The sequence below is a fragment of the Macaca fascicularis genome, chromosome 2 (assembly GCF_037993035.2).
Source record: "Macaca fascicularis isolate 582-1 chromosome 2, T2T-MFA8v1.1".
Lineage (NCBI taxonomy): Eukaryota > Metazoa > Chordata > Mammalia > Primates > Cercopithecidae > Macaca > Macaca fascicularis.
This window is the reverse complement of record NC_088376.1, coordinates 103,002,760-103,026,095: the sequence shown is the minus strand read 5'-3', so window position 1 is coordinate 103,026,095 and position 23,336 is coordinate 103,002,760. Positions and strand designations below refer to the sequence as shown.

The following is a 23,336-nucleotide window of genomic DNA, read 5'->3' as shown; positions in this document are numbered from 1 at the left end:
TTCCCAAGGGAACAGGAGACAACGGAGTGTAGGAAATGCTCAGAACCAGGAGACCTGCAATCACTTAGTTCCAGTGGCTTGGGGTAGCTATGATTCAGTTTACTCCTTTGTAAAATGGGGACAATGCAGGGTGCTCATATGTGGAGCTAAGGAAACAATGTGTGAAAGCCCGCTGCATATAAAATTTATATAAAGAAAAGGTATTGTTCCTGTGTTATTACTATAGATACCTGACTATCACTCCATTATTAACATTACTATTCAAGCTTTCTGTGATGACCCCCTTCCCATGCCTCTCTGTTCACCGGATTTACGTGAGAATTTTAGTTACTGTGCAGAACTGCAGTCACCTGATGCCAATAGGAAGAATCAGGAAAGGTCTGTTTCTGGGGAGTGAGGTCTTTTTAGTGCAAGGGGAAATGAGACAGGGTCAGAGAAAGAGCTTTCAGCTTCTGATAAAGGAAGAATGAGACAGCCCCAAGATGCAGTGAGTGGATGGAAATGTTCTAATGGGTGAGTTGATATCTTAGAAGAGAAGCAAGCTGATGCCATCTGGCTGTGTGTGGGAAGGAAGGGGAGAGGGCACTGGTGAGGACCCACAGTGGGGTTGGGCTGGTGGCAGCAGGTGGTCTGGGAATTGGAGCAGGTGAGTAAGTGATACGCCAACAGCTCTGCTCTCTGGGCCTGGAGCCTTGCTGTCCAAAACACAGTGAAGTACAGCTCATAACTCATAGGGGATACCTTGAAGATATAGTCACCCTTATTTCAAAATGTAGAAATAAGTTAATAATAGAGCAATAACTATGTCCACGTCTCATTTAGTCACCTGCCACTGCCACTGTGCCCCTTACCCCATTTTCTAGCCACATAACCACTATTCTATTTCTTGAACATACCAAGTTCCTTCCTGCTCAGAGCCTCCACACACATCATTCCCCCTGTAGTAGTGCCCTTCCTCTTACTGCTCCCAGACCTCTCATCTTTCAAGTCTTGGTTTCATGTCATCTCCTAAAAATGGTTTTCCCTGACAGCTCCCTAACCAAGCATCTACCTGTCCCCAGCACTCCCTCCCCTCCATCCCCTTGATGACAATTCCTGAAATACATACCCCTGTGTTTTTTGTTGTTGTTGTTGTTATTTACTTGTTTATGGCACTCCTCATGTTTCACCATTAGATGGTGGAGTCTGCTGTATCTGCAGAGACCACTGTCTCTGTAGCACTGATATGGTCTGGCGGGGCCCCACCCAAAACTTGTCTTGAATTGTAGCTTCCATAATTCCCACATGTCGTGGGAGGGACCTGATGGAAGGTAATAGAATCATGTGGGCAGGTCTTTCCCATGCTGTTCTTGTGATAGTGAATAAGTCTCATGAGATCTGATGGTTTTATAAAAGGGAGTTCCCCTGCACATGCTCTCTTGCTTGCCACCACATAAGATGTGACTTTGTTCCTCCTTCACTTGTGTGGCCTCCCTAGTCATGTGGAACCATGAGTCAAACCTCTTTCCTTTATAAATTACCCAGTATTGGGTACATCTTTATTAGCAGCACAAGAACAAACTAATACAAGCACCTAGCACAGTACCTTGCACATAGCGGAAGCTCAATAAAGACTGTGTTGGCCACACAAGGAATCCTCAGAGCCATCCTTTAGGGCAGGTCTTATTATTTCCATTTTACAGACAGGAAACTAAACAGTTGTTCAAGGTCTCATACCTAGTCAAGGGCAAGTCCAGAATCCTACCCCAGGAGTGGCAGAGACAGAGCCCAAGCTCTCTGTTCTTGCCTCTGACTCATTGACTCATGGTTGAGTCTGGGGTGCTGTGGGAATTTCCACTTTCTGGAACTCCCCAAGACTTGATACTTTGAGTTTGCAGAAAATATTTCAGAAAGACCCCAAATGCAAGGTGATGTCATGCCTGCAGCCTGAGCCCAGGAACTGCAGCTCTGATTTTGTGACCAGTCTGAGTGACAGGCTATTTGAAGGACTTTTGCTCCCCTGCTCCATCCAGGAGGATCCCTTTCCACTCCTTGCTGGAAAGGCCCCTTGTCTGAATTCCAAATCCATTTCCATTCTTAATCTTTCAACTCAGCACCCAATGATGAACTGTCTCCCATTATCTCTTTTTTTTTTTTTTTTTTTTACCAGCCTTACCCGTGTCCCCTCCTGCCTTGCTAACCAGATTATAAAGCTCTGGAGGGTGGGCATGGAGTCTTCTATTTGTTTTGTTCTCCTTGGTGCTGAGCATACGCATGACAGCAGCAGTAAAACAAGCTGACAGCATGTTGACAAAGAAAGGTTCTGCTGATAAATCAATGAAGTTTAATCTCTGATAAAGCCATAAAGATACTCCTTGTAACCCCTGTGCATCTGGCAGTTGGCGAGGACAAGGGAGTTTATGTAGGTGACCTATGCTGATCCCTTGTGGACTGCAAGTCTACCATGTGCTGCTTTGCACACCCTTGTTTTAATCTGCTCATGCAGGGATGAATGCCACTGGACTCCCAGTGGGGATGGGGTACGCCCCTGGCCTTGCCTTTCCCATGCCTAACTTTCCAGTTTTGAAGTGCACCTGTGTGCTGCCCTGTCCCAGACTGTGAGCACCTATATCTAGCAGAACCAGAGCCCTACTGGCCAGTCCCTTGGTTTCTTGCAGATCCTACCCCACCCAGCTCCTTCCCCAGCACTTTGCACATTCTCAACGGGGCTTACTCAAACCAGTAACAATGGATGTGACAGGCTCAGCAACTCTACTGCAGACAGGAGCAGCACCAAACCCCTGGGTCGTGGGAAGACCACTGAGCTCTGTGACTCAAGGTGACAGACAGAAAGGTTGGCTCCACACTGTGACTTCCTGTGTCCAGATGTGACCATTTTGGTGGTTGAAATAGCAGTGGCAATTTTCTCGTGGTCACTTTTCAGTTTCAATAAAGCAAGCAATCTAGGTTATAAGAATACACACGGTCCTTATAAAGTTATTTCTCCCCACTGGACTCAGTACTAATTCTTTTCAGAATGAAAAAAAAATGCAGCCTATCAGCATTTGTATGTTTCCTAAATTGGTCTCTGTGTAAAATCTATTTCTATAATTGTCAATAGACCATTTGTGTTTTTCTCTCCTCTCTTACCCTCCTGGCCCCTGACACACACTCACTTTCTCTTTCAATTTCGCTCCCCATCCTTTTGAAATTTTACCCCGGCCAGTGGCCACCTGATTCAACTACAGAGGGTTAAATGTGCGCCCCAGACTTGCACATGTGGAGGATAGGCCAGCACTTCTTGGGGACTTACCCAGAGGGCAGCAGGAGTGCGGTGGCCTCCAGGGGATGCTGAGGTCCCTTCATTTGCCACTTTTGTGCTACCACTCTGGGGATGTGGCCATCCTGGCTCTTCTTCCACTTGCTGCTCACTTTTGCTCTTCTGTTTTCGTATAATCTGGGGAGGGGAGGACAAAAAAGGGGCAAGTTATTAGAGAGGCCTCCTGATGCTATCTGGGGTAACTGGGACCATCTTTGGAATATTCTTTCAGCCACTTACAAGCTTAATGTCAACAGAACACTAGGCTGTTTCAAATCTGCTCTATGAGAAACCAGTACAACTATAGCCTTGAACATACTAAGCATTCTACAGTTTGCAAATAATCCTTTTATGATGTTAACAGCTTCTTCTATTTATTAAGTGCCTAGCATGTTTCAGACCTCACGTTAGGTATTGTGTAAGCTTTACCTCACTTAATTCTAGAAGGTACATACTGTAATTCTTTCCATTTTATAGATGAGGAAACAGGCTCAGAGACACTAAGTTATTGGATAAGGCTACATAGCTCATAAATGGTGGAGCTGGATTTCAAACCCAGAGCCTCTGGTTGTAAGTCCTGACTTTAGGAAGCATCTGGAAGCCCTATCAAGGGGCTAGACATCAAGAGTCACCAGAATGGCTCCAGATCCAGCTCATTTGCACAGTCATTTGGACCTAGTGAGTCCATCTGTACCAAGGTCTCTGGGCTTTCAACTTCCTATAGGCAGGAAGCAGTCAAGAAATGTGCTAAGCCACCAAGATGGGCATATTCTTCAATGTTCCTTTAGGCCAGACAGGAGGATAAAAAGGGAGGTTGAGAGCCCAGAGAACAATGAACTGAGGTGCCATCTCCCCTGGCAGGGTGGGGACCCAGCCATGTTGCCCAGCAGGATTTCAGAATTGCTGAGGACCAGTGACCCCCAGTGCCTCCCATTCTTCCCCTCTGCAGGTAGGTGGGGCCAGTGCTGTCTCTTTGTCCCTCTTCAAACATTGCATGTTGGGTACATGGGGCGGAGATCATTCGTTTGCTTAGTTTACAGATCTCCAGCTAAAAAGGAGCTAAAATTGGATCAAATGTACTTTGAATTGTGATGGGATGAGACATTTGGGGGTCTTTGGGTGTGGTGAGTCTACTTGGCATATGGAAGGGATATGAATTATTGTGACCAAAAGGGAAGACTGAAGTTTTTCAACACTTCCTGCATACAGCACTTTGTTGTGTGACTCTGCAGACCCTCCTAGTATAGGGAGATTCTACATCCCAGCCCTTGGCTTTGGACTCGATGTGTGACTTGCTCTGGCCAATGAGATGAGAGGAGGGAGTCAGTAACTGTAAGCCAGAGCTAAGCCTCGGCCTTAATAAGCACTGTGTGCTTCCTCTTGCTGGCTTGTGCTCCTGTCATGGCCACAGGCAGCTGATGTGCCCTCAGTTGGGACCCAGAGTGAACATGCTGCAGCCGACTTTGTCCCAACCCACAGCTGGAAGTGCAGCCACTGCAGATGTGTGAGCAAGAAGTAAATTGTGGCATAACAAAACATATATACAGATAGTCCTTGACTTAGGATTTTTGGACTTTACGATGGTGGGAAAGCGCTGTGTATTCAGGACGGCATTCCATAAATTATATGAGCTATTAAACACTATTATAAAATAGGCTTTGAGTTAGATGATTCTGACCTGTTATAGGCTAATGCAAGTTCTGAGTACATCTACGATAGGCTAGGCTAAGCTAGGATATATTAAGAGTATGTTAGGTGTATTGAATGCATTTTGACTTCTGATACCTTCAACTTAGGATGGGGTTACTATCTGGACTTAACCCCATCCACTGTAAGTTCAGGGGCGTCTGTATTTGGTCTTTGTCCCCATTTCCTGGCACAGTTTCAAAAAACATTTGCAATGATTCGAGTGTTAGGAGTGTCTTTGTTATACTAACAAGGTGATTCAAGGTGAGGTCCCTAGATAACTTCAGGATGGCGGCAGGTTGCCAGAAAAGCCAACTACAGTGCATGATTAGAGGGCTCGGAGCAGAAAGACTAGAGAGTGCGTTCAATCAGGTAATCAATCATTTAATCAATCATGCCTACATACTGAAACCTGGCTAAAAACTCTGATGCAACAAGGCACAGAAACCTTCCTAGTTGGTACATACATCGATGTGTTGGTGGAGTGATGTTCACAGAGAGGGCATGGGAGCTCTGTACATCCTGTCCCCAGACCCTGCTGCTCTCTGTATCTCTTCATCTGGCCGTTCACCTGTACCCTTTATTTTAAACTGGTAATGGTAAGTAAAGCAGTTTTCTGAGTTCTGTGAGTTCTAGCAAATCATTGAATTGAGGGTCCAGGGTCGTGGAAACTCCCAAATTTGTAGCAGGGTAAGGAGAAGTGTGGTGGCTTGGGGATACCTGAAACTTGTGGCTGGTGTCTGAAGTAGTGGCAGTCTTGTGGGACTGGGCCCTTAAATGTGGGGTCTGCACTAACTGCAGGAAGAAGTTAGTATCTGAATGGAATTTCAGTTCTCAGTTGGTGCTGGAGAATTGGTTGTGGAAGACAGAAAGATCCTTGTCAGAAGCCACAGAGTTTTGGGGTGGTTGGTTTCTCAGAAGTAATTGACAGGTACACTGTGCAAGGGACAGCATAGGGCACGGAGCTAGCAGGAGTGACTGCAGAGCAGTGCAATACATTCCCTCTACATGGGTCCGCAGGGCACAAAAGGCTAAAGTGAGAAGGCACAGAAGATACAGTACCAGAGACACTCCTCATGTTTCATCTGCTACTTGCCAGAGTCCCTACTCCGGGCCCAGCCAGGAAACTGCAGCCATCCCACTGCCAGGGCCCACCTACCTTCTGCAAGATTGTCGTGGCCAGTTCCTCGGTTAGCTCCTCCTTGTGGTCCCGCAGGTAACTGGCTTCGTTTTGCTTGTCCTGCGGAGGGAAGAGAATGGCTGTGTGCTGTGGGTGGACTTGGGTTGACTCGGCAATCACTTTGCAAGGAGAATCCTGACCACAAAAGCAGAGGGAGGGCCCTGCTCTAGTCAGAGCTGCTGAGACACTGATTTCCTGACAATCTGCACTTTCTCCTGGCAGCCAGGACCCCAACCCACACCTCCCCCCACAGAGAGGAGCAGGAGGGGTCCTACCAGGCTGTCCCCATATGCTTCTGCTTTGGAAATTGCTTCCTCAATGGCCTCTTCAGCCACCCGTAGGGCCACAGCCAAGGTGTCCATCACACTATGTCCTAGACAGGAAACAGTACAAAGAGCATTTCTAAAAGGGAATGATGAGTAAAATGACCGTTCAAGCTCTTCTGCTTAAATTCTTCAAGGGCTCTGGGATAAGTTCTCAGCTGCTTACCATAGCGCACAAAGCCCTCGCCCTTTCCACCTGCCTCACAACTGCCTCCCATGCATCATTCACATCCCGAGCCCCATATGCAACAAATTATTTGATTATTTCATGCCTGCTGTCTCATTCCTCCTCCCTCCTAGTCTCGTGCTCCATAACTGAGCTGGTTCCCATGGACCCCAAGGCTTGGCCCAAAAATTCCTCCTCTAACAAATCTTCCCAAATCCCTTCAGCCTCACCCTTTGCTTGAGGTCTGTCCCAGGTTCTGGGCTTGCTTTCATCATCCAGAAAGGCTCCATGCCCCGGCCCCTTCCCACAGGTCACTTTCAGAGAACGAGAATTGATCACATTCATTGTTGTATGAATATGATCATACAAAAATGAAGCACTGGTCCAAGCACACAGAGTGGCTTAAAGATGACTGAACAAAAGGGCTTAATATAAGGAAATAATGGTTCTTCATCCACTTTCTCAGATAAAGATTATGCTTTATTTTGTCCATATAATGTATTATTGTGATGATGGGGAAAATGTTATTAAATGTACTAAGGACATTGGGCTGTGCATATGACTTAGTGCAGATATAAACTCTATGGTTTAATTTTTTAGACTATCAACCAGTATTAACAACATTGGCCATAGCCACATGGCAGGCCCCAGGCCCAGAGTTTCACATACATGATCACAGTTAATTCTGTCAAAAATCCAGTGGTAAGTAGGTGCCATATAGGTACAATTTTACAGATGGTAAATTTCAAGCACAGAGTGGTTAAATAACTCACCCAAGGTACACAGCAAGACAAGAAGGCTAAGATTTGAATCCAGTTGGATTCCAATTCCTTTGAATTTGAATTTGGATTCCATTCCAAATTCCTTCCAATTCAAAGCCCTTGATTTTAATCACAAAACTGACACGAATACAAGCTAACATGATTTAAAAATATCGTGCTACCATATTTTTAGTGGACATTTTTTTTTTTAAGACATGGCAACAAATGAGAGAAAATAAAGGACTTCCCCAAGTGAAGAGTTCTTTTTGGAGCTAAGTGCTGGGAAAAGTTCTGTTTCCCTTGAGATCCTAGATTTTAGCTTCTTACTTGTGAGAATTTCTATCATCCTTCTCTTAGTTTTCCCTAGAAGTCCAAGTCACATCACATGCAGGAATGTAGGTCAGCAAGGGCTGGGTACCTGGGTCTCCTTTTCCCCAATTTCAAACTCCTGTTTCCATTTATCGTCTCCTACTCATATATTATTTAACACATGCAAATCTCCTGTAAGCTGTTGAAAATTCTTTGTGGAATGAAACAGGGTGTGAATACATCAATTCATTAACTACTCAATTAAAAAATAATTCAAGCTTCTTAGACTCTTAAGGACACAGATGTAGACAGAAAGTATCATTTGGCAAACATAATAAAGTCTCTAAACAATCCACTTAAGGTCAAAGTGATCTAGCTAGCTGATGAGTATGTCACAAGCCAGCTATGACAGTCATGATAGAGCCACATAGGGGCAGCTCGGCCCAGGGCTCTGCACACCACCAGGTAGCACAGTCTTTCCAATGTTTTGATAACTAGAGCCTACATGATATAAATTGTCATCACACACACTAAGAGCTCCCTGGTGGTAGACACTGTATCTCCCCTCTCTCTTCTTCAAGATAGTCACCAACGTATTTTTCACAGAAAATAGTACAAATTTTTGTTGAATCAAACAAATGTTTACTGAGTACCGTTTGTGTGCTAGGCTCTGTGATGGCCCCAGTGACAACCTGATGGACAAGCTGAGTCCATGCTTTCATGTACCTTCCAAGATATTGGGTGATTAGACATATAAGTAACCACTAAGAGACATGCATAACTATCCGTGTAGACTCCTGGAAGGTAGGCACCTGGAGCTGTAACTAGGAAGGCTTTGGATGCTATGATTATAATTCTTAGATGAAAGTGATGTGGAACTCTGGGTAAAAAGTGAAGGTTCAGGTCAGTGTTTCAGAGAGAAAGGTTGGCAAGGGTTGGGGGTAAGATTAAGAAGGTAAAGTGGCCAAAGTTCAGAAGACCAGCTAGATGGTGGGATGGTCAATGTGTCAATGTGGCTAGGCTATAGTACCCAGTTATTTAATCAAACACTAGTCCAGGTGTTACCGTGAAGGTATTCTTTAGATGTCGTTAACATCTACAATCAGTTGACTTCATGTAAGAGTTGTCCTCCACAATGTGGGTGTGTCTTATTCAATCCTTTGAAAGGCCTTAAGAGCAAAAACTGAAGTTTCCTAGAGGAGAAATTCAGCTTGAAGCCTGAAGCAGCAACTCCTGTCTGAGTTTTCAACCTGCTGGCCTACCCTGTATGTTTGGGGCTTGCCAGTCCCCTGCAACTGCATGAGCCAATTCCTTAAAAGGAATCTGTGTGTGTGTGTGTGTGTGTGTGTGCATGTACATACATATATATTTAGTGTATTGGAGAACCCTGCTGATACAGATGGCCACTGAAATTAACACTAATACCAGAGAGTTTCGGGCAGAGAGGTATGAAGGATAGGGGTTTAGAATGGAGAGAAAAGGGTAAGATTGAAAACAGGGCTGACAAGTACTTTTGTAGCTTGGGGGAAATGAGGAGAGGGACTGAAGGAAACATATCTCTCACTGGTGGACCTAAGTGGCTAAAGAGCTTGACTAGGACAAGTTGGGGTTAAGAACCCTATAGGATCTTCAGGTGCTAATGGCCAAGCATTAGAAATCTGAGCCTAGAACTCTGGGATGAAATCAAGGTTGGGCATTTCTGGCTCAGCAGCAAATGGAGGTGCACTTGAGGTCGTACAATGGTGTGTGGTAACCTATGGAGGAGCTGCAGGTAATAAGGATAACAGTGGACAGAATTTTCATGAGAAGGCACCTGTATTAGGGTTCTTCAGAGAAACAGAACCAATGGGATATATATAGATATAAAATAGGAGATCTATGATGGGAATTGGCTCATGTGATGAAGGAGGCTGAGAAGTTCCATGATATGCTGTGTGCAAGCTGGAGACCCATAAGAGCAGTGGTATAATTCAGTCCAAATGTGAAGGGCTGTGGAATGGGGGAGCTGCTGGTTTAAGTCCTGAGTTAGAAGGCCCAAGAATCAGAAGCTCTGATGTCTGAGGGCAGGTGAAGATGGATGTCCCAGCTTCAGAAGAGGGACAGTAAATTCACCTTTCCTCTGCATTTCAGTTCTATCTGGGCTTTCAATGGATTGGATGACACCTACTCATACTGATGAGGGTAGATCTTCTTTTCTCAGTCTATGATTCAAATGCTATTCTCTTCCAGAAATACCTTCACAGACAAACCTAGAAATAAAGTTTTACCAGCTATCTGGGCATCCCTTAGCCCAGTTAATTTTGACACACAAAATTAACCATCACAGCCCCCAAAGAGAGAATAGAGGGTACAGATGAGCTGTGGGGGTCACAGGAGGAAGGCAATTCAGGGGGCACTGATTATCAATGTCCATTACTTCAGACAAAGAATTGAAGTGATAAAGTTTTATTTGAAATTAGAAGTTTGTTTTGCTTTTAACCACTGCTCTAAGGGGGCAATTATATTGGTATAAAAAAGTAGAATTTAATCAGTAAATGATACCTTCTTTAAGGGAATATTTTAATAAGAGATGCACAAGTGAGTGGGTTGATTGATATGTTCCAACTCCAGAAGAATATTTACTAGTTGACTGTAAAGTATCCATGGTTGGGAATGAATGCTGTTCCCTTGGCCACACTTTGGATGGCCATATGATGGATTCATGCAATTGGCAATAATAAGTGACCCAGGGAGACTCACACGTAGTAGTAGATAGTTGCATCTGGGGTAACAATGCACCTGGCGGGCCCTGGCAGTACCTGTACCTGTAGGTGTTTCTATTCCTCCAACTTCCCAGTAGCTGTAAACTCTTAAGCAAATTTACCTTCTGACTGCCTATAAAATGTTGAATCACTGCCAGAAATGCTTCCTTCATTCTCCAGGTTTGACTCAAAAAGGCTTCCTCCTGGCAGGGTAGGAGTGGGAGAAGAGAATGAATATGATTATCAAAGGTCTTCAGTGAACACTGATGCCCTGTGTCACTGAACTGGCAGACTGCTATTACACACTTGGGTTGTTAGCCTTGCAAATAGGTTTAGGGACTCATGAGTTCCCACAATAATGCTAACATTTTTGACCCATTGCTTTTTTCTTCTCACACTGATTTCTGGTGCAGCATTGCTACCAACCCCAACTTTCTTCCCATACCTTCTTTGCAGGCAATATGGAGTCAAAGACAGAACAATAGACTAAAGTCTGAGAAATGTGAGGTCAATTCCTGGACCTGCAAATTACTGGTTGTGTGGCTTGGCATGGCTGCATCTAGAATTTATTTATTCATCCAGCAAATAGTCTATGAGCATCAGTAGGTGCCTGGCTTCAGCCTAGGTATTAGGGGCACACTGATGAGCAAAGTTAAACCTGCCCCCACCCCACCCTGACAAGCATGAGATTCTCATGTGGGAAATTCATTAATCAAATGCTTATAAAAATACATATGAAATTATAGATAGGTTAAGTGCTTTGATGGGACGGTTCACAGCCCACTGAAAGTGTTCAGCAGGGAAGACGGACCTAAGCAGTGAAGAATCAGCCGAAGGGTGTAGGGAGTGGGAGAACATACAAGGCACAGCAAACAGCTTGCACAGAGACTGGTCCTGGGAGGAAAGGGTGTATCTGAAGGCCTAAATGAGAGTCAGCGTGTCAGGGCTGCAGAGAGAAAAAGCAGCTCTGGTGAGGTGACCTGGGGACACAGGCCATGCAGGTCATGGTGGCCACATCAGTGTTTGGATCTTTATCTCAACCACTATGTGCAGCCCTTAAAGGTTTCACAGAGACGACCTGGTAAGATCTGTGCCTCTAAAAGTGCACTGCGGCTGCTGTGTGGAGAATAGCTTGGAAGCGGGAGAAGGTGAGTGTAGACTGAGGAAGGGCAGACAATGGAAGCTCTGAATGCAGCTCACTTTTTTAAGTTGACCTGTGATGGGAAAGAGGATGGCAGGACAACGAGTGGAGGAAAATGCAGTCAAGGAGGGGTTTAGAAAACAGGAGAGACTTGGGTGTGTTTATAAATCCCGGTAAAGACAGAGATTGAATGAGCAAGAAGTGAACTTTAGACTTTCCTGGAAGGTGAGAGGGATATCAAGACGCAAGACCAAGGGGGAGCAGGAGGCAACAGAGAAGGCAGACAGCACTCCCACTGCAGCTGCATGCAGGGGCAAGTCCCTGCCTGGCATGCCCTGTAGGCCATAGGAGGGAAGATTTGAGGTTGCCTGCTGAGAGGATGGGGAAGGCCATGGGAAACATAAGGGGAAGGGAGATGTGAAAAAGTCTTTGGAAGACTGACCTCACCAGAGGACAAGCCCTAGTTTTGTATGACTTTAAATCTTCTAGTAAAACACCTCTCTTTCTGTTTCCCTTTTAAATTTGGAGGTGGGAGCGTTGGTGTCATTTAGGATGATGTGATTTTCTTTCAAGGGCAGAAAGGGGCTGAATTGTTCTGGAAAGCATGGGCTAAACAGCCAGAAGACACGAAGCCACTATTTTTCATGAGTTGGCGGAAACTCTAATTTCATGTGGCTCAGCATTTTTAGAAAACCACATTTGTCCATCAAATCCCAGACGAAGCAATAGAACTCTTTAGGAATCATGTCAAAATTAGATATAGAATGATAATAAAAGCAAGGTTTATTTTTCCCATTTATTTATCTAACACTAAATAAAACCACATATTATTTATCCAATTGTCTGAAGATTAAGTATATTAATAATGGCAACTTTTACCTTTTTCATGTAGTGCTTCTTTTAGGATAACTGTTAAAAATGTCATATTGTGTTCTCTGTTCTCACTTATAAATGGGAGCTGAACAGTGACAACACATGGACACAGCAGGGGGAACAATGCATACTGGGGCCTGTCAAGGTGGCAGGGGGAGGGAGAGCATCAGGAGAAATAGCTAATACATGTGGGGCTTATACCTAGGTGGTCGGTTGATAGGTGCAGAAAACCACCATGGCACATGTTTACTTATGTAACAAACCCGCACGTCCCGCAGATGTATCCCGGAACTTAAAATAAAATTAAATTTAAAAAAAATTCATGCTGGGTCTATCAGAGAAGCCATGTGAGCACTCATTACCTTTGGACATTATTTCATTTATAAATGTATTTACTTATCTGACTTCTCCACTAGAGTTTGGCTCTGAAATGGCAGGGTCTTGCTCATTTCTTCACTTCTAACATCTTAAGCCAGATGGGCACATAGTAGGTGTTCAGTAAATATTTGCTGAATAAATGAATACATCTTAGATTTGTCTGATAAAACAAATAAGAATTCTTTTAGGGCTAATCTGGTCACCTGCTGTGAGCTGCACGAGAAGGAGTAAGGTTAGCTTGGGAGCACTGCTGAGGAACTGATGGCACTACGAGGTGTGTATGTGATGGGTGATATGTGAGATTTTGTGGATTGAAGCAATCTTCAATGAATTTATTTATTTATTTATTTATTTGATGGAGTCTCGCTCTGTTGCCAGGCTGGAGTGCAGTGGCGCAATCTCGGCTCACTACAACCTCTGCCTCCTAGGTTCAAGCGATTCCCCTGCCTCAGCCTCCCAAGTGGCTGGGAGTACAGGTGAGTGCCACCACGCTGGGCTAATTTTTTTGTACTTTAGTAGAGACGGAGTTTCACCATGTTGGCCAGGATAGTCTTGATCTCCTGACCTCGTGATCTGCCCGCCTCAGCCTCCCAAAGTGCTGGATTACAGGTGTGAGCCACTGTGCCCGACCTGAATTGAGTGGTTTTATGGCAAACTACAGTGGTCCACATAATGAAGACGTTCTGTAGGTGAAAGGAGTTTTATACTAAGAGTCCTGGAGCACAGCACATGCCTTGTGCAATACAGATTTTGCGTATCATGTTCTGACAATTAAAATTCTGAAAATAAGTACCATTAGATAGAGTTGGAAGAACACTGCTGAACTAATTACTCTGAGTTCTAGCTGAGGCTCTTGTTCTCAGTCTTGGCTGTACCTTAGAATAATACAGGCAACTTTAAACAATATGTATACTGGATTCCACCTCCAGAAATTCAGCAGTAATTAATGGGGGGTGGACAATGATTTGGGGTATTGGAAGGTTTTTTTCAAAGTACCCTTGGTGATTCTAATGTGTAGTCATGAATCGAGGATGGCAGATGACAAACCTACAGAGGGTATTGGGTAACAAGCAAAAGCTAATGAATGGCTCTTGAGTCATCTCACACAACCAGGAGGCTACTTAAGCCCTGGAAGATTTCTCCCTACTTGAAGTGTAACTAAATTTCCTATGTAGCTTGTAGAATAGATCTCGTTGTTTTATGACCATGGCTTTCTATATTTGAGTACCATCTCATAAATTGTCTCCTGTCTGCCTGTCTTCATGTTTCTCCAGAAGAAATCTTCACTTAAATAGAGATATGAATAGTATTAAAGCAACTGATTATCATATTTCTATGAAGCGGCTTGGTATCCATAAAATGCTTTGTTTTTGGACAGGGTCTTTCTCTGTCACCCAGGCTGGAGTGCAGTGGCACAATCATGGCTCACTGCAGCCTCAACCTCCTGGGCTCAAGTGATCTTCCCACCTCAGTCTCCCAAGTAGCTCAAAGGACAGGTGCATGCCACCACATCTGGCTAATTTAATTTAATTTAATTTTTTTTTTTTTTTTTTTGTAGAGACAGGATCATGCTATGTTGCCCACGCTGGTCTTGAACTCCTGGTCTCAAGTGATCCTCCTGACTCAGCCTCCCAAAATATTGGGATTACAAGCATAAGCCACCATGCCTGGCCCCATTAAATGCTTTTAAGGTTGAACTAGTACAATAATGAGGATATAAGATGTGCCAGGCCTTGAGCCACGCTTTGAGAACACAGATAAACAAGCTACCACCTGCATATCACAGTCTGGCAGGAGAGGCAGCTGTGTAATCCTGAATGCAATGTGATAGGTGATAAGTGCTGTGATTGAGGCTCAGATGAAGAAAGTGGTGAATCACAGAGGGCCCAGCACCTAAAGCTGCTTCAATCAGGGCAGATATTTATTCTTAGCAAAGAATTCTCCTTTGAAACTGATCCTTGTAAATTTCAAAGCCCTGCAATACTAGCCCACTTGCGATTCATGCCTGCCTTCTCCACTTGTGGAGACTTAGAGAGAAAGGGAAGGAAATAAAAATTCTGCTCTATTCTACAGGGTTTTCCACATGTTTGCTTTATTCCTCAATGTGCATTAAGTGGTAAAGAACACCTACGAGATCTGAATTTGTTGACATTTAAAGGGGCATATTCAGCATACCCGAGGATGTACAAGAGAGGAAAGGAGGATGGGATGCAAATGAGTGAGCCGATTCTATTCATGGACCTTCTTCAGATCTCTCTCTGGGTTGAAAAACTGCTAACAGTATGACTTTTAAGCTTTATTTCTTCTTTGCCTCCATTCCTACAGAGCTTTTAGAGAAATTGGTGAAATGGTGATAAACATAATATGTGGAAACCTTTAGCACTGCTCTCTTAGCTATAGCTTTCCTAAGCAGTTTGAAAGACAGAGATTCTAATAATGACAACAGAAGACCCTAATGATTCTCCATGTTTAGTGCCTCCATTCTATTTTCCCCATTGTCTAAGTGGCTGGCATATTTTTAGGTAAGACACAACCAAAGACTCTATTGAGAAAACGACGTAAAATAATGATGGTGAAAAAGCTCCAAATTAGATTTCTTCCTTGTTTCTCATGGATAAAAAGCATTTACCTGTGTTAGCCAAGTGATAAAAAAAAAAAAAAATCTGCCACTAGATAGAAAGAAACAGACTTTTTGGAAGGCATGCTGTCCATATTCTGACTACCATTCTTTTCTACTGGCTGATCTAATAGGACTAAAGAATATAATTTCTCATTCCAATGAACTTGGTTGTCTCAACTGTATAAAAACAGCACAGGTAAAAAAAAAATTCATCCTTCAAGTTTCCTGGGAGGAAGCGGACACTTTTCTCACTCTCCCACCACATCAGCTTCTGGGCCATACGAACAGAATTTTGGAGTAAGAAGAAAGGAAGGTGGAGGGCATGCCCTCCAGGGACAGTTGTAGTCTCTCTGTAGCCAAGGGCAAATGACTTTCCAACGTTTTAATTATTAAGGGATGATGATCAAGAATACCTAATTTTTGATCTGAGATTAAAATAATCACAATTTGCAGAAGTACTTGGTGTTCACAGCTTCTAACTTATAAGCTCTAGCCCAGTGGGGATGCTGGAACCAAAAGAGTCAAAACTTAGCAGAGTCTCTGGCATCCGTCCTTCTATTTCTGCTTCTCACTAGTGCCGGATAGTTAAGCAAATTTATCTGTCCCAGGTGAGTGTGCTCCAGTGTTCAGGGCCCCTGAGCCAGGCCTTCTACCCACCAGCCCACCAAAGACTCCTAGAGTGGCAGGAAGTGAGAGTACCTAGAATGTCGAAGCACGCACCACTCTCCAGCCGGTGCTTCCTGTACAGGTTCTTCAGAACCTTGGCACTGCCAAAGCGCTTGAAGCGGCTCTTCACATTATTGTAGAACCATTCCAGAGACTGGGCCCTCAGAAGCCTGAGGAAAACAGAATTAGACAACAGAAAATTAGAATTACTAAATGGTGAATTGCAAAACTGCTACAATGCTTCACAGCTCCATCCATCAAGATGTGAAGTTTATTCCCCTTGAATCTGTGCTGGCCTTGTGACTTTCTCTGACCGTAGAAAATGGTGAAAGTGATGTTGTGTGAATGCTGAGCCCTGCAGTTTCCTCTCTTGCTGCTCTTGGGAATCCCACAATCTTTATCACGTGAGTAAGCCCAAGCTTGCCTGTTGTGTGATGAGAAACACCTGGCCCAATCATCCCTCTTGCCCCAGCCAGTAGCCAGCTAACTCCCAGACAGGTGAAAGAAGCCATCGGCCAATAGTTTGGAGACAAATGAGTGACTTTAGGTGCGACCAGGAGAACCATCCACTAAGTCACTCCAAAGAGCAAACCAATAAATGCTTGACATTTTAAACCACGAAGTTTCAGGGCATTTAATAGTAGGCTTTATATTTAATATTCTTACTGTATTAACAACATTTCTAATTCATCTTGCAAAAATAAAAAACACAAGGAAGATAGCAAAATTCTCTAGCCTCTTCCTCATTCAGATTGAAGCACTGTGAGAAAGTAGTTTCCTGGTTAATGCTACAATGGTTGGTATAAAACATTGGCAAGATCTAGGCTGGGTGCTGTGGCTCACGCCTGTAATCCCAGCACTTAGGAAGGCCGAGGCAGGTGGATCATTTGAGGTCAGGAGTTTGAGACCGGCCTGGCCAACATGGCAAAACTCCATCTCTACTAAAAATACAAAAACCAGCTGGGCGTGGTTGCACATGCCTGTAATCCCAGCTACTTGGGAGGCTGAGGCAGGAAAATCAGTTGAACCTAGTAGGTGGAGGTTGCAGTGAGCCGAGACAGCACCACAGCACTGCTGCACTCCAGCCTAGGTGACAGAGTGAGATTCCATCTGGAAAAAAAAAAAAAAAAAAGGAATTCTTCTCTTTTATGCCTGATGAGAACAAATTGCTAAAGCCTTTCCATTTTGAAAACAGCTGTTTTTCTTATTTTTCTTATTATAAATGTAATAATACACACTCATTTTAGAAAATTCAGAAAAGCAACAGGAATATAAAGGCTTCCAATTCAATGGAAGGACAATTCCACATTTAGTGGCTCTTCTTTTCCAGACCCCAGTGAAATGTGAGAAGATATCCAAAGATAAAAAACAATCTATACAAGGAAAGAATCGGGGTGAGAGCAAAATCAGAGATTTTGACAATGATAGCCTAAAGGTAACAAAGAACAGTGTCTTTCAGAACAGATGGAAGAGCTTGGACTCTAACTGGAAGGCCCAATTTTGAGTTGGTTGATTCAGAGAGCAGCCTTGGATTATGACAGTACTCACAAAGGTAATTTAATGGTTGTGTAGACAATAATGAGGTCTTTTGGTCCCCCATCCCTACTCCATAACAAATGGGCAATTGGTCTGAGGATGATTGGTCTTAGGCCCAAAAGATAAAGTGGTTCTCTTTTGAAGTTGAACAATCTACTTTAGATTTAAGACTTCAATATGGAGATTAACACCTTACAGTGAAGCTATAGAGTTTGGATATTTGTCCCAGTTGCAAATCTCATGTTAACCTGTGATCCCCAATGCTAGAAGTGGGCCTGGTGGAAGGTGTTTGGGCTTTGGAGGCATATCCCTCATGAATGGATTGCTGCCTTCCCTGTGGTAATGAGTTCTCACTCTATTAGTTCACTCGAGAGCTGGTTGTTGAAAAGAGTGTGACAACCCTCCTTCTGTCTTGCTCCCTCTCTCGCCATGTGACACACAGGCCCCCTTGCCTTCTGCTATAAGTAAAAGTTCCTGAGGTTTTTACCAGAAGCAGATGCTGGCACCTTCTTGTAATGCCTACAGAACCATGAGCCAAACAAACCTCTTTTCTTTATAAATTACCCTGCCCCAAGTATTCCTTCCTAGCAACATAAATGGACTCATACAGAAGAAGCCTGTCTTGTTTGGCATTGGGGGAGCCCCTACATGCCTGCCCATCAGATGTCATCCATGTATACCAAAGCAAAGCCTGCTTAACTCAGAAACTTGGAGCCCTTGGTAAGCACCTCCACCTTTCAGCCCTAAACTCTTTCCAAAAGAGAGGTCTATTGGGAATACTTATCTACCCAATGGCAGAGGAGGCCCATGTTGGTTACCTTTATTCACCAAGTCCTTTTTTCAAAAATATGAATAGATGACAAAAAATCACCAGCCATTTGCAACAATCCAATGGCATAAGAAGAAAGAACCAAGATAAACTAACAACAAGTAACAAAGGACAAAAAAAGATAACTCAGGGTACTGAAAGTAATTTAAACTCTAATTAATGTCCATAATGGTTTGAAAAGATACTGCATCCGTGCAACAGGCTAGGGTGATGTGAAATATATGTAGAAGATAAGCAACAACTTATTGGAAATAGAAAACAGGATCAATAGAAAATTTAGCAGAAGTCCTAAAAGTTAAAACCAACATAAATTTTCTAGAATGTACAATAAGAAGGCAAAAATATGGAATATACAAGAGAAAACAGACATGGGGGTTCAATTCAGGAGGTCCAGCATCTAACAGAATTCCAAAAAGGAAGAAAAGAGAAAATGAAAGAGAGGGGGAAAAAAATCAAAGACATAATAGAAGAAAATTTCCCCAAGCTAAGAAAGGGAAAAGTCTTTAGGTTAAGAGGGCCTACCAATTGCCCAAACAATAAATGGAACATAAAACAAAATAAAGCAGACAAACCTACCTTGCTACATCTTCATGAAAATTCAGATCCTCAAAGATAAGGAGAACTTAGGGGCTTCACACAGAAAAAAATAATATTTTGCAAAAGGATAAAAATAATGATGCTAAAATTTGTAGTCAATAACAATGAATGTTAGAAGACAGTAGAGCATAAATTTTCTAAGAATAAATGGCATGAACTTAGACTTCTATGTTCAGCCAATCCATCATCACAAGAGGGCAAAATAAAGACATTTGCAGATACGTAAGATTGCTTTCTGGAAAAAAAAATTCTCAAGGTGTATTCCAGGAGAACCAAAAGCCATCCACGAAAGAGGATCTTGGGACTCTAAAAAGAAGGAAACTGTCCCAGGAGTACAATGGAGAGAAGTCCCAGGATTGTGCAGCAGATCTGGAAGGCAGGCAGCCAAAATGGGGCATTCAATAAGTATATAATTAAGAATCTACTTGGATGAAGAGAAATGGTGAAGAAGGAGCCACATCTTTCTTTTGCCAACAAGAATAAGGAAAGGCCATTAGAAGCTTTGGGAAAATCAAAATCAAAACCAAAAAGAGCTCAAGAAAATATGGTCTAACTATGAAGCAAATGAAAAGTTGTATGATTTTGTAAACTAATTGAGTGGAAGAAGAAATATGATGACCCATTTTTCTTCAAGGAGCCCACGTGTTACAGCCAAGATTAAGTATTTTTTTTTTTCTCTCCATGAATTTCAAGTCATGAATTTGGTCTCTAGAAGATAATATTTATATAATTTAGAAACTACTTAGTTTTCACCCTATTTATAGACAAACCATAAAAGGATCACACTGTCAAGACATTTGCATTTGTTATTGAAAGAAAAATTAAAAATCATTGACAGCCTGATAGAAGCCTGGCTGTAAAGAGAAAGAGGAACGACGAGGGTAGTTCAGAGATGCTGATTTCCCCATCTTGCAGAATGGAGTCAAAATCTTACAGAATGCAGTCAAGACAGACTGTGTAAGGTATACATACCAAAGATAATGGTTTCGATATGCTAAAGTCATAAAGGTCACCAGCATATAATAAAAGTTTTAATAAAACTTCCAAGGGGAAGGTAAGGAGATAGGAAAAAGTGAACTATTCATAAAAGTCTAAAGTTGACTGATCAATAAACAGCAAGATAAACATATTATTTAGGATTATTGTGGTAGCCCCCAGAAATGTTTAAATGTGATTCCCTGGGAGCCTGGGACTTGGCAAGGAGTTGGGGATATGAAATCCTTTTAATATATTTTACTGGCTGAATTTATTTTAACCAAGTACATGTGTTATTACAAAAACTGAAATAAAAACAAGCAAAAGAAGATTCAGAAAACTACCCCAAGTTCTACTACTGGAACCTGACATTAGATGAGTGTTCTTTCAGACTTCCATGCAAGGTGGTTTATAATCAGCCTACACAGAGATTGGGAGGGATCCTGGAACTCATGGTGGGGGGTGTGTGTGTGCATACATGCATGCAAATGTGCATGTGCTCATGTGTATGTGTGTGCATGCATGTGTATGTGCATTTGTGTGTGTGTATTCATGCAGGCACACAGAGAAGGCAGGGACCAAGAGGTCAGTCTAAAGCTGGTTGGTGCTGAAGGGGCTCCAGGGCCAGAGCAGCTCTGAGAGACGAAATTTTTTCACAGAAAGGACGTGCTCCCTCTTCCCACAAAGTTTAGCAGACAGGGGCTGTGGGGCAGCAGCAGGGCAGCCACCTGGAATGGCCAGGAAACAGTGATGGTGGCAGTGGGGAGGTGCCCCTTTTAAATGGTGAGTGACTTCAATGAAGAGAAAAAGCCACAAATGGGTTTTCCTGAGCAATGTTCACACTATCTTTTAACAAACATACTCACACTGGCTTTGATCTTGCTGTTCCCTCTGCCTATAATACAGTTCCCCATAGATAGTCTCAGGCTCAATCCAACACTTCATTCAGGCCTCTGTGCAAATATCACTTCTCTTGGGAGGCCTTCCCTGATGATCCTTGCAAAAATGCCACTACCATGCCAACATGTCTGTCCTTTTACTCTGATTTTTATTCCTTATATTTTTATAGAATACTTCTTTGTACCTATTTAGTGATATGTAATTGTCTATGATTAAGTAATTATAACAATAATCACTATATCAACATATTGACAATTAATTATTAATTTGTTTGTTATCTATAGGCTCAAGGACATAGGCTCAAGGAAGACAGATTTTTTTCCCACTCCTGTATCCCATGTGCCTAGACCACTAAAGTGCACCTAGTAGTCACTTGATAAAATCCAGTACGTGATGGACAGACATTGTTGTATAACTTGTTTTTTCCACTTAGTATTCCTGATTGACTGTAATGTTGTTGAAGTCTCCCATGACATCTTCAGTCACCTCAGAGTTCTCCAAGGTATGGACACAGCGAGCTTTATATAACTGATCTCCAATCTTTGAACCCTGAATCCTTCCCATTTCTTCTGCATTAAAAACGGTTCTGTGATGGATATGCTGCCAGCTAAACAATTTCACATATCCATAGTTGTGGATCCTAAAAGTAAAGCAGCCAGGTTCAAAGATGCGACTTTTTCAGAAAGCTTGCACCAATTTACACTTCCCACCCATGGTGTGAGATTCTAAAGTCCCTCTCAAAGTGGCCTCACATTAAAGGGAAACCCCTGAAAGAGTCGCCAACTTGTCCATGGCAAAGCCCACTTCTGGTCCCCAAATGCAGCTCAGGAAGGAGAATGAAAGAGCAGAAGGCAAGCATTATCTTCTCCCCTCTGGTTTGGTTGAAAAACTGAAATTGAAATTGAGAGGTTTGTCTTCCTCATTGAGGGAGAAAAAGCACTTATCTAACACAATATACCAAATGTGTAATTTCTTTCACATAAAACTTCATCATATAATCAGTATCACTGTTATGAAAAAATGAGCACAATTTTTTGAGTGCTTGCTCTGTCTGCCAAAAGTTTTCCTTGCATCACCTTATTTAATTCTTGCAGAGTACAGTGCAGTGGTAGGCACACGGGTGCGGGTGCTGGTGAAGTGGCCCAGGTCCTGGCATTTACTAAAAGTGTGGTCTTGAACACATGACTTAATCCCTCTAAGCCTCAGTTTCTTCATCTATAAGATGGGGATGATGACAGTAACCACCTTGTCAGGCTGTTTTGAAGATTAAATTATATAACGTAAACAATAAGGTGCCTGGCATCAGAACAGGGCTTGATAATTTCTTCTAATAGCTCTAAAATGATGAGTCCTCTCTTTCACAGATGCATAAATCAACATGCAGAAAGAGTGAGTTCCTTGCCCAAAGCAGCAAACTCTTGAGCAGGGATTAAAAACTGGGAGCTTGCAATCATGCACAAGTACTATTCACAGGCACCCAGCATGAATAGAGACTCTCTCTCTCCAATTTATTTTACTATAGAATTTTAATTTATTATAAGAAGCATCTGTCATTTTTATTTAAAAAAACACTGATAAAGCTATTTTCAGAATTCAGAATAATGTAACAGAAAAGAAAGGAAATACAGAAAGCCTTGCTTCTGGAAATCACACCCTCTGGGCCTATGATTTATTTGATATCTTTAAAAGCACAAAAGAAATGCAACTGCAGAAGAGAAATCTTCTCCAGCCTCCTTCTTCCCCACACTGCCCTGCTCTCTGAGCAGATGGTCACCAGAAAGGCTCAGCTCTGCAGCTGGAAGGGTCCACATGGTATCAGTGGAGGACAGTTGTTACTGTGCCCCTCATTCTTCTAAAAGGGACATTTCTTTTCCTTTTGGGACACTCCTCCCTCCCTCTCCAACTTAGTCTATGTGGTTCTGGAAGGCTGGGTACCACTCCTGGCACTAGTGTTGATGGTCTCATGACTCACACTTGCCATTGGGGTTGAGCTGGGAGCTTCTACTGGAGGTCTTGGTAACAAATGCCCCCTTTCTGCAGGGCTGGCTCCATGGCAGAATGAAAGCCTAGAGGTTCAAAAGCAGATCTGACAATCGGGAGGGACAGGATTTTGTTGATATACTTAGAACACCTGTATCTACTCAAGCTTAAAGTCAATCCCTGGACTTTACCATTATATAAGCCAATATTTTCTCTTGTTTGTTCAAGGCTTTTTGAGTTGAGTTTTTATTATTTGCAACCAAGAGTCCTAATATCATGTTCTAAGTTCTAGACAGCCCAAGAAGACTTCAAGTGCATCATCAGATGAGTTCTCCATTCACTGCTTATACCAAAACTCTACAGCATTCCGAAGTATT

The 23,336-nt window shown here is 42.9% G+C and overlaps 1 protein-coding gene across 7 annotated transcripts in view; it reads right to left on the bottom strand.

Moving 5' to 3' along the window:
- The window catches only part of MYRIP (myosin VIIA and Rab interacting protein), a 417,675-nt gene that overhangs the window by 90,110 nt on the left and 304,229 nt on the right, over positions 1-23,336 (bottom strand). For 3 of the 7 annotated variants that reach the window (XM_074031762.1, XM_005546721.4, XM_015445687.3), the window contains 5 exons: positions 16,176-16,312; positions 10,587-10,667; positions 6,440-6,537; positions 6,144-6,224; positions 3,293-3,436 (listed from right to left, as the gene is read on the bottom strand). In XM_074031762.1, coding sequence (XP_073887863.1) covers positions 3,293-3,436; positions 6,144-6,224; positions 6,440-6,537; positions 10,587-10,667; positions 16,176-16,312 — 541 coding nt within the window. The remainder of the gene's footprint in view (positions 1-3,292; positions 3,437-6,143; positions 6,225-6,439; positions 6,538-10,586; positions 10,668-16,175; positions 16,313-23,336) is intronic. The other 4 variants (XM_005546723.5, XM_074031765.1, XM_074031763.1 and 1 more) reach the window with 2 other exon arrangements.